Source organism: Xiphias gladius, chromosome 21, assembly GCF_016859285.1.
Source record: "Xiphias gladius isolate SHS-SW01 ecotype Sanya breed wild chromosome 21, ASM1685928v1, whole genome shotgun sequence".
NCBI classification, from domain to species: Eukaryota; Metazoa; Chordata; class Actinopteri; order Istiophoriformes; family Xiphiidae; genus Xiphias; species Xiphias gladius.
In genome coordinates, this window is record NC_053420.1 from 27937531 (window position 1) to 27953396 (window position 15866).

The 15866-nt window shown below is 39.8% G+C and overlaps 2 protein-coding genes across 3 annotated transcripts in view; one reads left to right on the top strand and one right to left on the bottom strand.

Moving 5' to 3' along the window:
- phactr3b (phosphatase and actin regulator 3b) overlaps positions 1–1056 on the top strand; it is a 38275-nt gene extending 37219 nt beyond the window's left edge. The window contains exons 13-14 of one of the 2 annotated variants that reach the window (XR_005706332.1): positions 444–708; positions 790–1056. Coding sequence is in view for 1 of the 2 variants with exons in the window: in XM_040116361.1 (XP_039972295.1) it covers positions 444–459 (16 nt within the window). In the remaining variant the exon portion in view is untranslated. Of the gene's footprint in view, positions 1–443 lie in introns of both variants that reach the window. The other variant, XM_040116361.1, reaches the window with a different exon arrangement.
- Positions 1057–6730: 5674 nt separating this feature from the next.
- On the bottom strand, positions 6731–7654 carry ppp1r3db (protein phosphatase 1, regulatory subunit 3Db). The gene has a single exon (XM_040159084.1). The coding sequence runs from the start codon at positions 7652–7654 to the stop codon at positions 6731–6733; it is 924 nt and encodes a 307-aa protein (XP_040015018.1).
- Between the last annotated feature and the right edge of the window lie 8212 nt (positions 7655–15866).

Sequence of the window (15866 nt, forward strand, 5' to 3'; positions counted from 1 at the left end):
TGGGTTATCTTTTTTGCTCTCTTTGTCAGCTTTATTGTTTGCAGACGATGTTTAAGGGGGTCGTTGTGACATTGCGCAAAGACTCAGAGGTGCATTATCCATGTTCCCACATCTAGGAGTGCACACCCTGCAGAGTAGAGCTTAAATTTATCTCCAACCAGGCCCCTTGAGATGAGGAAGTTACACCCTTTTGCACCAGCTCTCCACTATAATGAATGTCCGCACATATTTAGCTTACGTTTTGCTTTTGCCAAGACTGTAGCTAAAAAAAAATCCCCGAATTAGCCGGGGTTGTGCTTACGCAAGACCCCTTTTTTGAAAAGAAGCCATTGGCTGCTTCTAAGAGCACCGTCCCTGAGGCTAATAATAGGACTCTTGATTGATGAAACCCTAAGTGAATATTAGAGCCCACGCTCACTTTCCCCTCTTGTCCCCCTTTGCAGGTTCCACCGGCCTTAGCAAGGTTTCTTCTGTGAAGAGTTGCTGATACCTGGTTCTGTCAGGGAAGACCTCGCACGGAGTCTTCCAGCGCCCTGGCCCACAGTCAGTGGGTGTCCTGATGTTTGGGTCCAGCGGACCTTGGAGGCTACGTCTCTAGAAACGGAGCTGCCGGTGGACAGGGACGCATGCAGTAAGCTCCACTTCTGCTCAGAGGAAACGTCTCCTTAACCCTCACTTTACCTTGTCAGAGGAGCGGGAAGAATCAAGGTCATGTATTTGCCATAGACAAGCAGAGACACATTTTTGTAAACAGACTTTTTTGAAAGATGTCCTTTTTTGATGCCACAGGGGGGGAAACGTGCATGTGACCGAGGCGACCAGTCCCACTCCAGTATCAGTAGTCACATCCCCGAGCTGTGTCTGAGTCTCACTGATTCAGTTGATGATGAGTTTCATATCGACAGTGTAAATGTTCTTAAACAGAAACCTTGTCTGTGTACAAGACAAAAATCCCTTTGTAAGCACTATTTATTGTCTGCACAATACAGGTTTTCAATTTGTAACAAACTTTGTTCTGTCTTGTGTATAGCGTGATTTTGGTGTGTTTTTCAAGGTATATTTCAACATCATGGCATGGTGGAAATGTGTGATTTGGAAGTGTCAGAATTAGGTTGATAATTGCTGACTAAGCATCATAAATAGCTTGTAATCCCATCAGATTGATCTGAAAATAAACAGTCATTCCTGTGCTTTAGTGAGCAGATGATAAGACTGTGGTCGGGTTCACCTTGTTGCATCAGATCAAGCAGCAATTAGTTTACAGAGTGCAGGCAGTGAGTGACCTGTTTCTTGTCATCATGCCACGTGTCATTCTCTGTCAAATGAGGACAGGCATCATTTGCAGGGCATTAAGCAGGTTAGTCAGTGGAAAGACCCTCACGAAAACAAGTTCACCTGACAGCATAAGCCCCGTTTGGAGCGAGTTGTTGGTCTAGTAACTATTTGTGCTGCTGCTTCGCACCAACAGAGGAACCATAGCGAGAAAAACGAGCCATTGTGCCTGGCTTAGTGCGATGTGGCGTCACGCTTCTCCCTGAGCTTGTTATTCCCAGACAAAGACATTAAAATAATGTGGGTGCACATGAGGTCGTTGTAAAGCTTCTTTCAGAAGGTGGAAGCCTCCTGCCTGATATTAGGTTAAAAACAAATTTAAACCAGCCCTGGCATGGTAACATCTCTTTCAGCCACACTTTTAGCTTTCTCTCTGACATCAACATGAACATTATGTGAGTCACAGCCTCCATCCCGGCCCCGATGGAGGAACAGACGGCTGCTCCAGTTTAAACTGTACAGTACTCCAGGACTGCACGCCGTCCCTAGGAATGTAACAGGCAGTCACTGGCCGAGAGCTGCGGCGGCTGAGAGTGGCCGGTCTGGTCCAGAGCAGCCTCGGGAACCTGTGGAGCGACGTGGGTGGAACGTTGGATGCTCCGATGGGCGTGGGGGGGATATCCTGACTTCCGGGTGTCCCCTCGGATGGGTGAGCGCCAAGGATAAACGCACAAACTCAACATATGCTCTGCAGTTTCTAGCCAACTGTAACTGTGCTGACTTTCTGTTTCAAAAATAGGCTTTGGATTATAAATCGCGTCATATTTTGGACTGTTTCCCCTTTACCCAAACAGTGCAGTCTTGAAAACATTTGGCCAGTAATACAGTAAAACTGTATGAGAACAGCACACAACGTCACTGTAACTCAACAACACTCAGCACCCAGGAGCTGTTACTTTTAATCACACATTCGCTTTTAATCTTAACAAATTGTGACTTCTAGAAATAAATGTTCATAAAAAGAAATCAGTCAGACGCTGGAGACTTACAATGAACAGATATTACAAATGGCAAGAACAAGTATTCCAAAACACACAGGCCATAATGGTGTTTTGGTGATGTAACTCAATCACCTGGACTCATAATCATGCATCAGTTTTTACATTTCAGTCCAGCCATTCTGCGCCGCTAACGTCCCCACTGAGCATCATCTTGGCTCCTAATATGGTGCCTTCTTATATAACTACCGGCGACAAACAAGATGACAGCCCCAAATAAAGGCACAGCACTGTGAGGCGGCACGGATGTGCGCCCCGGCAACGCACTGGCACGACAGTTAAGACTGTTAGTGAAGGACATCCATACAAACAAGTACCATGTTAAAGTGATGAAACCCAGGAAGCCCCAAAGGATCGAGGGGGGGGGGGTGTTTGTTTTTGTTTCTGGCGCAGCTGTGAAAGGTTCAGATGATTTAATTTCAAGACACTAAAGCCTCACAGCACTAAGATTGTTTAGGCTGCATTGTTGTGGCTGTGCCACAACAAAGCACCACGCTTTGTCCACTGTGCCCCATAATAACTACTACGGTGGAATAAGTCCTCATCTGTGAGTCCAGTAATTGCAGGCGACCTTCAGACGCCAAGCATGAGAGAAAAAACAACTGAGGGTTGCCAGGTTATGAATGCCCTCGGAGAGCTCTGAACATAATTTACACCTCTGTGGGGAGTGCAACTGTAGAAAGTTGGATTTTATTTTTACAAAATTTATTTCCTAAGCTTTTAGAGGTGGATGATTTTTTTTTTCTACTATACAATGCTCTTAAAAATCATTAATGGGCAGTGGTGGAATGTAACTAAGTACATTTACTCAAGTACTGTACTTAATTGCAATTTTGAGGTACTTGTAGTTGACTTGATTATGTTTATACTTTATTACGTCATAATTTTCAGATTAAGATTTTACATGCAACACATATTAGGATATAATAGTTTTGCAGTATGTTACTTTAAGGTGCTTCTATTTGCTGTTACTTTCTACTTGTCCTCCACTACATGTCAGAGGAAAATATTGTACTTTTTTACTTTCCTACATTATTTGACTGCTACTTTTCAGGGTAAGATTTTATACCCAAAGCATCATCTGATAAGATCATCTGATAAAATATGATGTATTGCTACAGATTAAACTGCGCAATAGTATGCAAAGTAATTAAAAAGTATTAAAATGCCTCTTCCATGATCATGCATCAGTAATAATAATCACATAATATAAATTATAATAATATAACTGACAGGCCATTCTGCTGCATTACAAACCTTTCGACACTTTTAAGTGCATTTGCTGATAATAGTTGTAATACTTGAGATTCTGAATGTAGGACTTATACTTGTAAAACAGTATTTTGACATTGTTGCGTGGCTTCTAATCCGAATACTTCATCCACCACTGGAAACAAAAAACAGATACTTGTTGAATTTTAAATGGAATTTAGAGGTCTTATGTTTGAACAATGGCGCCATCTCGTGTCCCATAACTGAAACACCTGACTTCCTCAAATTGACGTGAAATTACCAGCATTCCTGGAGGGAGAGGTCACCGGGCAAATGACATAGCTGCTGTGTCAAGCGTGTCAATCAACCATGTACATTCAGGTTGTTTAACAAATCAAGAAATTCAAATCATGGCTAAATTCTCCACACCCCAAACCATAGGGTATCTTTTTGAACTCAGATTGAAATATATTTACATATTTACAATATATTACATTGATGCTCTGTATTTGGTTGTTTCTCATAATTTAAAATATGGGCCTATATAGTCCTATATTCACAGAAAGGACTGATGTAAACAGAAATATTGAGGTAGTTATAAGTATTTAAGTAAAAGTATCAAAACCAAAGTGCTTAAATAAAAGTACAAAAGTGCAATTAGCAACATGTAATTAAAGTATCAAAAACACAAGTGCTCATGACGCGGAACGGCCCTATTCAGTGGGTTTTATTGTATAACAGTACTGAATTTTTATCACCTATGCATCAACATGCGAGCAGCATTTTACCTAGTTACCTAGTTGGCAAAATGGAGCTGATTTTCACGGTTAATACGATGATAAGATTGTGTTTCTTTCTTAAAATAAGTGAAAAAGTATGCAAGCTTAGTCGGTTCAATTCGTGCTTTTTCACACAGAAATCATTTTAGAAATGGGTGTGAGAATTTTGAAAGAAGAAAGAATAAAGGATTGCTTCTTTAGAGCTCCGTTACTTTCAGCCACTGGGAGTTTATTATAACCTACGTGTCTTTAATGAGAAATTCCTTTATTTTAGTTTTCACTTATTGATAGGTGATGTATAAAAGACTTGATATGCTTAGTTAGGGTTCGGGTGTTCAGATAGCTGCTATCATATTTAAAGCATGCCATACAGCTGGAGTTACTAATGCAAATGGAAGAATGCCCTCCTGGGCCAAACGTCACAGCCTGCCAGAAAGTCCTGGGCTCTGATATCAGTGGAAAAATTCTGGTGAAAGGTCAGTCACTGTCAGGGATCTAAAGGAAGCGGTCACAGTGCAACAGACGCGTTAACACTGCTCCCTCTAATCCTCCACCTAAAACGCAACAAGCTCCAGAAGAATGAGGTCAAGCGCTGTTGGTCATAGCAGAAAGTAAACAAGCTGCTCAGGTTTCAAACAGATCATTAGCTCCTCTTCATTTGTGTGGATTCAGCACAGATTATGGATTTGTTACCTTGTGCAAATTCTGTGTTAAGATACAACAACAGTGCTTTGTCTAACTCAGACTGTCAATCATTAAATTGGGTCGCCAGATTTGCTCAAGTGAGCAAATTCTTTTTTAGATCTGTACAGAGTTGGCAGGGATTAAATCTAAATGAAAGCCCAACAGGAACGCAGCCACCTTCCATGACTTTGAACAGACTGGAACTTTTTAAAGGGGTACTCCACAAGTTTTACACATAAATTCAGTTTACTTGTTACAAGGTGATGTCATCAGGGGTATCTTGGCTCAGGCTTGAGACACAGCAAATCTTTGCAAAAATTGTTATATGTAAGTCTTTGCTGTCTCTACATAGCCAGACTTCAGTTTAAAGGGGTAATGTTGCCTACATAGCCAACATTAGCATTAACAGCTGTTTACTTACCAAGAGCTTCAGCTAGCTGGTCATTATGCTAGCTTCAGTAGAAGAATAATTGAGAGAGATAGAAGCAAAACAAGAGTTAAGCTTAGTGTTGCTTCCTAGCACTGGGGACAGCTCTTGGCAAGTAAAGGAATGAAGTTTGATGATGAACTCAAAACATTTCTTCTAGGCTGGTAAGTAAACAGCTGCTAATGCTAACGTTGGCTATGTAGCGATAGCAAAAACTCACATATGGCACCTTTAAAAACCAGAGGTATGGAGTTTAATTGCATTTACCCCTTTAAACTAAATTCTTTGCCTCCCCCAATATTTCCAAAATCTTTGACCATTGTAATGTTTTTAGGATTTCTCAAGAGTTAATTGTTAAATTTGAATTCTTCCTAATTTCACCATCTTCTAATCAGCGGTGGAGGAAGTATTCATAGTCTTTTACTTAAAGAGTAAATTAACAGCAAGCTGAAAATAATTGTTTCGCTGCCCTCTCCGCTTGTAAGTTTTAAACCTGTTCACCTCTGACCACACCCAGGATCGCTGATGGTTATCGTTAGCTGTGGTCAAAAATGTGCGATGTAGCGCCTGTAACTACACCCAGCAGTGATGTCATGGGGCCCTGGGGTATGCTTCTACGTCAATACGCCAATATGAGAGGCTAAACCACTGGAGGTCAGTGAAAACAAGTTTTTCAGGGAGTTTATGAGTTACCCTATAAGTAAAAGTAACAATGCCGTAAGCACTGTAATGCTTCATTACAAGCAAATGTCCTGCATTCAGGAAGGTTACCATGCATAAGTATTATCAGTAAACTGTGATTTAAGTAGTAAAAGTACAGCAAGCAGAAGGTGAGTGTAATATCATTACACATCCTGTTACGAGATTATTATTATTGAGGCATTATTATGTCAGCATCATTTTAATGTTGTTGGTTGAGGTGAGGTTCATTTTCACTTTTTACTTAATACATTGATGTGTCCTTCATAACAATACTTTATATTTTATAAACTGATTATATATTTTGCATTAAAAATTTGAATCTGATAAGTAACTACAGCTTCCAGATACATGTTGTGCAGTAAAGGGTACAAGATTTGCCTCTGAAATGTAAAATGAGTTTAAGTATAAAATGGAATAAAATAGAAATACTCAATTAAATTACCTAAAATTGTACTAACTTGAACTACTTGAGTAAATACTTCATTACATTCCACCACTGCTTATAATAAAGTAAGGGAAACATTGGAAATAGTTACTGTACAGTATTTTGAGGGTTTTCACCCGTATCTGTGTGCAGGTGTTGCCCAAGTGGACACTCAGGTAAAATGCAGCATGCTATCTTCACACTCCTTTGGCACGGTCACCTTGTAGCTGTGGCATGACAGTTTGTAATTGCGCCCGTTGTTGTTGTCCCAATAATCAGATCCTTTTACATGGTAGCAGATGGCAAATTCCAAGATAGCTCCTGGCTGCAAAATGAAGGGGGGGACTGGCAGACGAAATCTGAAGATATCTGTTTCTGGAGCGTCACCCTCCCTGTCTGTCCCACTTGAGACCCAGGATGCTGTTGTGGACGTGTGTGTTCTCCAGTTGGTGAAAGAGTAGTGCACTGTGACCTCTTTCTCATAAGCTAAATTAAGTACTTGTATAGTGCCTGTTATCCCCTGCTCTGAACACAGGACCTGCTCCAGACACACACACTGAGTACAGAGACGCTTCGGGAAGTCCGGCTGAGCTCCCATATTTTCAGGGAAACAAGGTTTGAAGTAAGGCAGGGACAGTTCCAATGACTTCCCAAAAGCCAGCTCAGAGCTCATCAGTAGTCTGAACATAACATGTTGGGGTATCAGGGGGTGCTCTTGAACTTTGAAGACCTTCACTTCCTCTAACTCCAGGCCCAGCGAGTCCACAAAGCGTACCTGCTGGCTCCTAAGTTCTTTCTTCCTCTCTCTAAACGAAGGAAGAGACTGAGCTCGTCTCCTCATGATCGTCTTGACTGAAAGATCACTGGGCAAGCTGGGCTTTAAATCGGGTTCCTTTACTGAGGGAGTTCTCGGACCTGGAGGGCGGATCCGAACAGGAGCTTTGGGAGGTTGAGGCTTGGGAACATAAATATCCCGAAGACAGATGGTGGTCTTTTTGGTGGTGGATATGCTGCTGGAGCTACTGATGAACTGAAGCTGGAACCCACTCTTCTCACCAGAACCTTTCTGCTGCCATTTATCACAAGCCTCAGCCATGTTTGCCACATAAAATCACCTTGAAAAAACAAACCAACCAATGCATAACCTAATGATTTAGTTTTTCATACTACACATGCAAATCTCCATGTCACAATCACCAATTTCTAGACAAAACAGCAATTATTTGACAATGCCATCAATCAGATGCTTACAATATAAATCAATGCAAATGTTGCAGCAAAAGAAGCACCAAACCTGGTGTCTTGCATTGGCCTTGCTCACTGTCTGGAAGTTTCTATGAACCCAAATGCAACCAGACGACAGATAACAGGACACTGCCTCTGCCAGCATACGGCAGTAAAAAGCCACAGGAATCCAAGCACATCATCTTGAGCAAAAAAATAATGAAACTACTGCAAGCGACCAACAGTAGATGATGAAGACTTAAAAAGCACCACAATCTGCCTACAAAACCACCAGTGACTGCACTGACAACTAGCTCTAGAGAACAAACTGAAATCTCTGGCTCCCACCCTTTGAGCTCAGCCCTTCACATATAACGTGAGACCTTAACTGGGGTGAGTGAATATTTATAGCAGGTAGTGGTGGGCTGTGTCTCTGTTTTTTGAAGATGCCTTTCTTGCTTCTTTATAGGTACTGGCTTGAAACCCTAACTGTTTTACAGGGTTTAAATGGATTCAACCTACTGTCAGGCTACTAACTATTTTTATTTACAGAAAAACAACAACAAAAACACAACCAAAAAAAGTAAAACAAAACAATATAAAATACTGCCTCTGTGAAATGTGTTTTTTAATGTTTTGCATAAGTTGATGATCATATTATGAGATGTATTAATGCATCCGCATTAATTTGTCAAATTTGTATGCCTTAAGATGACAAAAAATACCCTGTTGACACATCCAATTTGAACGTCTTAAGATGTTTGGACCATTAAGGCTTCCATAGTACAGGTTAGCATCAACATACCCACCCCTTTTTGACATAGTGGCTGCGTTGGGTTGTATGTCTATGTTACCTGCCGTGTGGGCAATTGAATGAGAGACAGAGAGAGGTTTATCTGCAAGGGGAAATACCAACCTCGTGTTTGCGGGGCAATACTGGTGACTCTCTTCTACAGAAAGTAGCTAAGGTTTGTCCAAAAAGTGCTCTTTATAAAAAAGTGGCTAAAGGGTTTTGAAGAGTCGGTAAATCTAACAACAAGGCGCTAATTTGGCAACACTACCTGTAAGCGATGATGATGTAATAAGAAGCCTGCCTGTGTGTCTGTTGGGTCCAGAAATCACTCATCATTAAATACTGTACACCATATACCTTGCAATTGGCAAGATCTGACAGAATACGGTTGCATTTCGAAGGAGGGCAAAACAGGCGAAAAAAAATGTGATGATCACCTTTTTGCACTGCACCTTGGACAACTTCATACTTATCAATTTCAGCATGTGAGCAGCACAGAGGTGTACTGTTGTCAGCTACACTGACTGCTTCTCTTGGCACACGCAAAAGCAAAGCTTTAGGTATTCCTGAACACTGATGATGTATCAGTTTTCACTTGTTGGGGCTTGAAATGTTCCTGAAACATGTACCTGAAGGTAAGTCAACCAGTGTGGGCTTGTTGCAGTCGTTTGATCAGATGTTAGCATTTCAGCTACAGAAAAGTTTTGGTTGTAGACTGACATGGAATACAAAGTACATAGTTCAGTACTGATTGGTTGGATGGGTGAGGTTTGGCAACTACACTGTCAGTGGCATCCAAATACAGCAAACAATTCTTATTCTTAGGTTTTGAAGAATATTCAGCTGGGACTTAGAATAGGAATGCACAACAAAAGGAGAAATTGCAACTTACTTGATACTACTGTGCGTGATTTTGGAGCTAGGTCTTTCCAGATCCTGCTTTCGTTGAATTTGAAACAAAGCACTCCAAGAACTTGTCCCTATCCAAGCAGTTGTCAAGATTTTTCTCACTGAATATCTTCTGAAGAAATCTGACAGACATTACAACATTAAGGATTCCCACTAAAAGTTTATCTTCATCTTCACTGGCAAATTTTTTCATGTGGACATGGGAGTAAGTTCTCCAAGTTTTCCTTTAGAGTGTGGCGCTCAGGTTGCCAACAGTGTTGTGTGTGTTGTTTTTCACAACTATGCCAGATCATCCTCTGGACTATGATGTGAATACTTATTTCACCTTTTGTAATATTAGAATCTTCTGCAATTGAAAGCAAAGAGCAGATACAGCCAATGAATTTACACACCATTTACACACAGCCTTACCCCTCCAATAAAGCCTTTTAGCCTTTCGACTCTGAACGCATTTTATTTTATTGATCTTCAAAGAAAAGGACAGAGAATTTGTTGAAGTTGCCTATTTTTCAGCTGAAAATGTCAGTCCAATCTTTCTGCAACACCCATATGCTTCCCTTGAATTGCAGACCATTTATCCCTTGTCATGTTTACAGAAAACAAATCGGGGTAAGATGGCGGCTCTCTTCCAAAGGATAACCTACTCTGTATCCTCTTGTTTTGTCCAGAGTCTGTTGCCTTGGCGTCTGTGTTACAAGAAGGAGAGTGCCATGGAGATATGGCAACACTGTCTTCCACACTTTGGTAGCCAATGCAAACAGGATAAAACCAGTCCTTGCAGAGACAACACTGAACATATGGCCCAGTAGAATTATTTTACTGTTTGCAAACACAAAATAAGGTGTCATCTGGATACTCAATGCTGTTTGCCTCAATGCACTCAGCCATTTCATCTCCACTGGCTTCAGCCATCGTAATCACTTTGTCCTCATGTGTCTTCCTTCACTTCCATTCATCATCATCACCATAAATCCTTGTATCATTTTCAATGTTCTTACTCAGCACTTTTTGCACCTTCATTCTATGCAACATGTTCATGTTCATGTTCAACTTCCTTCCCACAATGCAAACTGTCCCTGCACATAGTATTTTTTTTACCGTCACCATTTTCTGCACCTTGGTCTCTGTCCCTGTTCTGAGCAACGTCTACAGCATCAACACTGTCTGCATTGTGGCTTTTGTTTTTTACTGTCCTGTGATGTGACTATGAACACAATTCCCCCTATTTTCTGCAATACTTTTTATACTATTTCTGTCTCATCTCGACCCTTTTTATTGATGTGTCTCCTTAATCTCAGACCTTGTGTCTCTGTTTTCCTCATCCTCATTTTTTTGGTGTCTTTCCTCCAATGCTTTTTCTTAGTGTCAATTTCCCTTTTATTCTAATTTTCATACTTCTGAAAAGCCGTTTTCTTTCTCTTTTGCCTCAACAGTGCTCTTTTTCTGATAAACTTTCTGCTACTGTGCCATACAATGTGCAACCACTTTTTTTTGCAGCCTTTTCATTCAGTATTTCCCCTGATATAGTTTCCCGCAAGGGGCTGCTCCAAGAAAGTTTTTTTTTTTTTTTAGGATTTCCAAAAGTTGTAAGTTCAGCAACTATCTTCCTCTCCTCCTGACCGCATCCATAAATCTCGACAGCCATGTCTTTTCCCCTCTTCTTACCTTATCCATTTTTAAAACCTGAAAAATTAAAGAAACACATTAATTTCTATTGATTATTTACATTAGAAAATAATGCTTACACCCAAACTATTTTAGAAACTAAGAACTTTAATGTAATTGAGCCCATGAATGAATCTGTAAAATTCTTTAATTTACAAAAGCCAACTGCTGCTGCAAAATTTATATAATGGAAACACTGCTTCATCTCTCCTTTCTGTAGTATCTGCAGAGCACTTCCCTAAACTGGGTGTGACACCTGAAATGGACCAACACATTCTGGCTCCAGCCAACTTGGTTTAAAACAACAATCTTGTAAAAGGGGGCTCCAGTATTTTCTCGGTATCTCTCTGTGTAAAAATGTTACATTAATTTTGTTATGTAAATTGTGGCAAAAGTTTTTTAGGAGTGTAGTTGTCAGGGTTTGGTTTAAAGTCATGGAAACCCGTCAAACCCAGCAAAATGTGGACCCTTTAAACAGCAGTTTAGCCTCAGGGATCCACTAACATGCTGCATACTTGTTTCCGTTCTGTCTGTTAGAGTTTTATCATTTTGTGTACACGGTTTATTTGATGTATTTCTGTGTATATTTGTGTATATGACTTATTTCTGTGTATATGATGTATTTCTGTGAATGTGACAGTCTGAGGGAGGCCGAGGCAGTGGTGCTAAGGAAGACTCTGTCAAGGGAATGAGGAGACAAGATGGCCGCCCTGCTCATAAAAGGTCTTGAGAAGGAGAGGAAGAAACTTCTCACCGTGACCTCCTCTTCCTCCTTTTCTTCCCTCTTCTCATCATCATCATCATTATCATCACCTTCCTCAGTAAAAACCAGTGTGAAGCAGTGGCGTATCCAGAACATGAATAATGAAAAAAAACCTGGATAGGCCTGAGTTTTTTTTAAAACTTGGATATGTAAAAAAAAATTATATGGGGTTAAAAAACTGGATTGGCATCATCTATTATTAATAAAAGCTGCAAGCCCGCCGCCTCTTTTCTTTCTACTTTCAGATTTATTTATATCCGCTCAAACGGTCTGAAAGCTGTCGATGGTATTGATGAGATCTGCAGTATTTTCCTGTATCCCTGTTTCTGTCAAACACACAACACTACACTCACCAATTCCTCACTTGGGCCGCTGCTCGTCCATCTTACTGCCCAGCAATCTCATGTTACCATTGATTATAGAAGGGATAGTTTCCCGTTGTTATCCGTAAATGAGAAATATCCTAAAAAGACATCTAATGAAAATATTATAATCTTTCTATCTGTTTCATAGTTTGCCAACCGTTTTTTCTCAACTTCTCTGCGTCTGTAGTTATTGCTCTCTGCCTTTGTAGGTCAGCAAAGTAATATCAACAAATTGCGAGTCTACTGGCATTGTATTACATTGTGCAGATATTTGTCTTTTTAAAATACCCATTCAAAGTATTAATGTCAAGTTATAATTCAGAGCGAACAGAACAACAATAAATACAGCACCAACAAAACTTGCTAAAGGGGTGTGAAAAGTGGGTAAATCTAGGGACAAAGGCGCTAGTTTGCCACACTGCCTGTAAACGGCCCCCTGTTGAAGCAATAGAAACTGACAGAGCAACGGCCAATGGGGAACTTCCACCACTCGGCCAGCCGACCAATGGTGTAACTTCATCACTGAGTCAGTCAACGACAGACTTTTGCGTCTATAGGGCTGGCCCTGCTGTTGTGGTCCAGCCAAAAATAAGGTTTAAAATGAAAAATGAAAAGTTTTTAGCAGAAGCTATACATGTTACCTACATGTTGTCATTTCATCTTGTTATTTTACAAATATCCAATATAGTTACTTTAACATCCTCATCAATATGAGAAGATGAATGGAGGGAAATTCTTCTTAATTTATCAGCAATCCAACTGTTGTAATGTGAGCTAGCTTGATTCAATCTACTTATCCATTTTACGCTTGTAAAACAGGGCAGCAAATTCCCTGTAAACATTTCATCAACCTGCGGGTCAACGGCAGGTCTATTTGTGAAGATTTTTCATCTCCCTCTATATTCTTACATGAAAAGACATTTATTTTGGAGTTGAACGCCTCAGCGGGTGTTTTGGATCGACGTTTATGGGCTTCCTACCAAAAGACCCTAATCGCTCTTTTTCAGAAAGAGCCATTGAAGTGCATAATGCAGAAAAACACAAAAGAAAACATAGAAATATCTGTTTGGAATTGTGCACTATTTTTTTTTTTTCTTATTTTCTCTTTCTCAGGTTGATGTCAAATTCTGTAATGGCTGGTGTCAACATGACCGGTGGTGGACATCACAAGAGGGGATTCAGGGAGAGCCAAGTTTACACTCTTGTTTGTGGTAAATATTCAAATCACTAACACATCCATCTGGTTAATTTTTCAGAATGGTATTACTGTTCTTTTTGTGAATGTGTGCCAGTCCATTTAGTGTAGTAGGACTGTCATTCTCCCTTTGTGCTTTTATGACCATTTTGTAGTATTTTTACATTTTCATAATGCACACAAACAAGAATGCTGTGCTCTGTTGAGTGATTTGCAAGAACATGGTTGACTGGAATTGCGCTGTGATAATAGTGAGGATATAATGATTTGTGAAGAATATAAAGCGCAGTCAACTATTTACCTATCAATTTTTATATAGAAGGTTCACCAAACACAGTAACCCAGTAACCACTCTAAAGGAATATAATTTGGTGTGGTATTGGTGTTTGATGGCTGGGTTTAAGAAGTTATGGAGCATTGATGCCAATGAAAATCATGCCATTTATACACCATTCATAGTCCATCATTCATTAAATATTCATTATTCAATGAATTTTTAAAGCTTTGCTTACCCATCTGTGATGGGTTAAAATGGCTGCTGTGCAAGGGGCCAATGTCGAAAGACCTGACAGATCTCAAGGGACTGTTTGTTTTGCCTCTCCACAGACGCTGTGAAAAAGAGTCAACAGCATAACCCAAGGCATAGAGCGCGACGTGTCCGACCACTCAGAGCATGCTCCAGGAAGAGCAGAGGGTGGGGGGAGAGGGAGGAGCACAGCCAAATCTCAGTAGGTTCAAGGGGTGTCGTCCCCTGAAAGGAGGTGTCAAGTAAGAACTGCGGATTTTGCACAAATTAAATTAATGAAACTTTTATTACTTATGCCAGCCAGCCATGTGTGTCAACCCTACCATTTTTACCAAAACCAGTTCCTCTCAATGCATTGTGTTCATGTGAAAATGCAGTCTTTGAGGGCATGTTCCAAACATTCTTTTCTTTGTCTGCTATCAAATAACATCTTAATTGAAATGTCTTTCTTATATTTCCGTTGTTGTGGTTAAAAAAGGGAAATATAGACAAATTAATATGCATACTATAATTTCAACAGTAAAAAATTGGCAAATGTAGGCTATTTTGTGTAGTGTGTTAGTAGTCCGGGGAACCAACAAGAGCAGGAATAATGCAGCATTCAAGGCTGAAGTCTGTTGGACCTCCTTGAGATGGTCTTTAATGAATTCATATATAGTTGAATATGTATTATTAATATATATCTATATATAATTACTATATTGTAATTGATAATTTTACTAAGTTAATCTGAGCAGATGTTGTGCACAGGAATTCTTGAATATTGAGTCGTTGTGCTTAGCCCTTTGGTGAAATCCTTGCAAGTCAGTTTTTCACAAAACATGTCAGGATATAGAAATTGAATCATTTTTCAAAGCTGAAGACTGCACGTTGAGACGGTGTCAGTTCAATTTTTATTCTGGCTGTATATTTCAGCCCCCTGACAACGTCTACATTTAGACCTCCTTTCAACTTTTTTTCAACATCAAAATGTTTGCTGGGTTGTTTCAGTCATTTGTCTTTTGAAAGAATTTTGTTAAGAGACATTTTCCCTCTGATTCTTTTACAGAAGCATCAGTGCTGTTTTAAACATCCGGAGACAAAAAAATATCTTCCGACATTTAAGAGTTGTGAAAGCTATTTCACAGCTTCTCTTGTTCCAGGAGTAAAAGTTGCATTTGTTTTTTCTCATTAGTGAGTTTCAGTGAGTGACAGTTTCTGATGGACAAGAAACAAACTCCCTGGTTGAATAATCAGAGCAAAAGATGAACAACTGTGTTAGAAAATATCTGCTTCTTTATTGTTTTTTTTAAATTTCATGCCTTCCACCATAGAGTTTTGCTTACAGTCTCTTAAAGGAGGCAGTTTCGTATTCCCTTGATATACAGAGCCTTCAGAAAGTCTTCAGACCCCTTCCGTTTTTTCACATTTTGTTATGTTGCAGCCTTATACTAATATCGTTTCAATTCATTTTTTTCCCTCATCAATCTACACTCAATAACCCATAATGACAAAATGACAAATTTTTGCACATCCATTAAATAGGAAAAACTGAAATATGAAATTGACATAAGAATTTAGACCCTTTGCTATGACACTTGAAATTTAGCTCTGATGCCTCCCATTTCTCTCAATCATCTATGAGTACTTTCACTCTTCCTACTTTAATCACATTTTTCTGATCATACTTACAACCTTTACATATATACCATTTATTCCTTTCTGGCTAAAACTTACCGAGTGATTGCAGACCGGTGTAGCTGTAAAGACAAGTACTGCAACAACTTTGTTAAAAAAAGGTACCATGACATGCCTCTGCCTGTGCAAAGCAGCCAATCTCATGTGCTGTTAGTTACCTGTTTGTTTTCTTATTTTTCTGACTTATTAGC

What these genes read in the sequence shown, in the direction of transcription:
- ppp1r3db (XM_040159084.1), bottom strand. Translation starts at nt 7,654, where the DNA reads ATGGCTGAGGCTTGTGATAAATGGCAGCAGAAAGGTTCTGGTGAGAAG.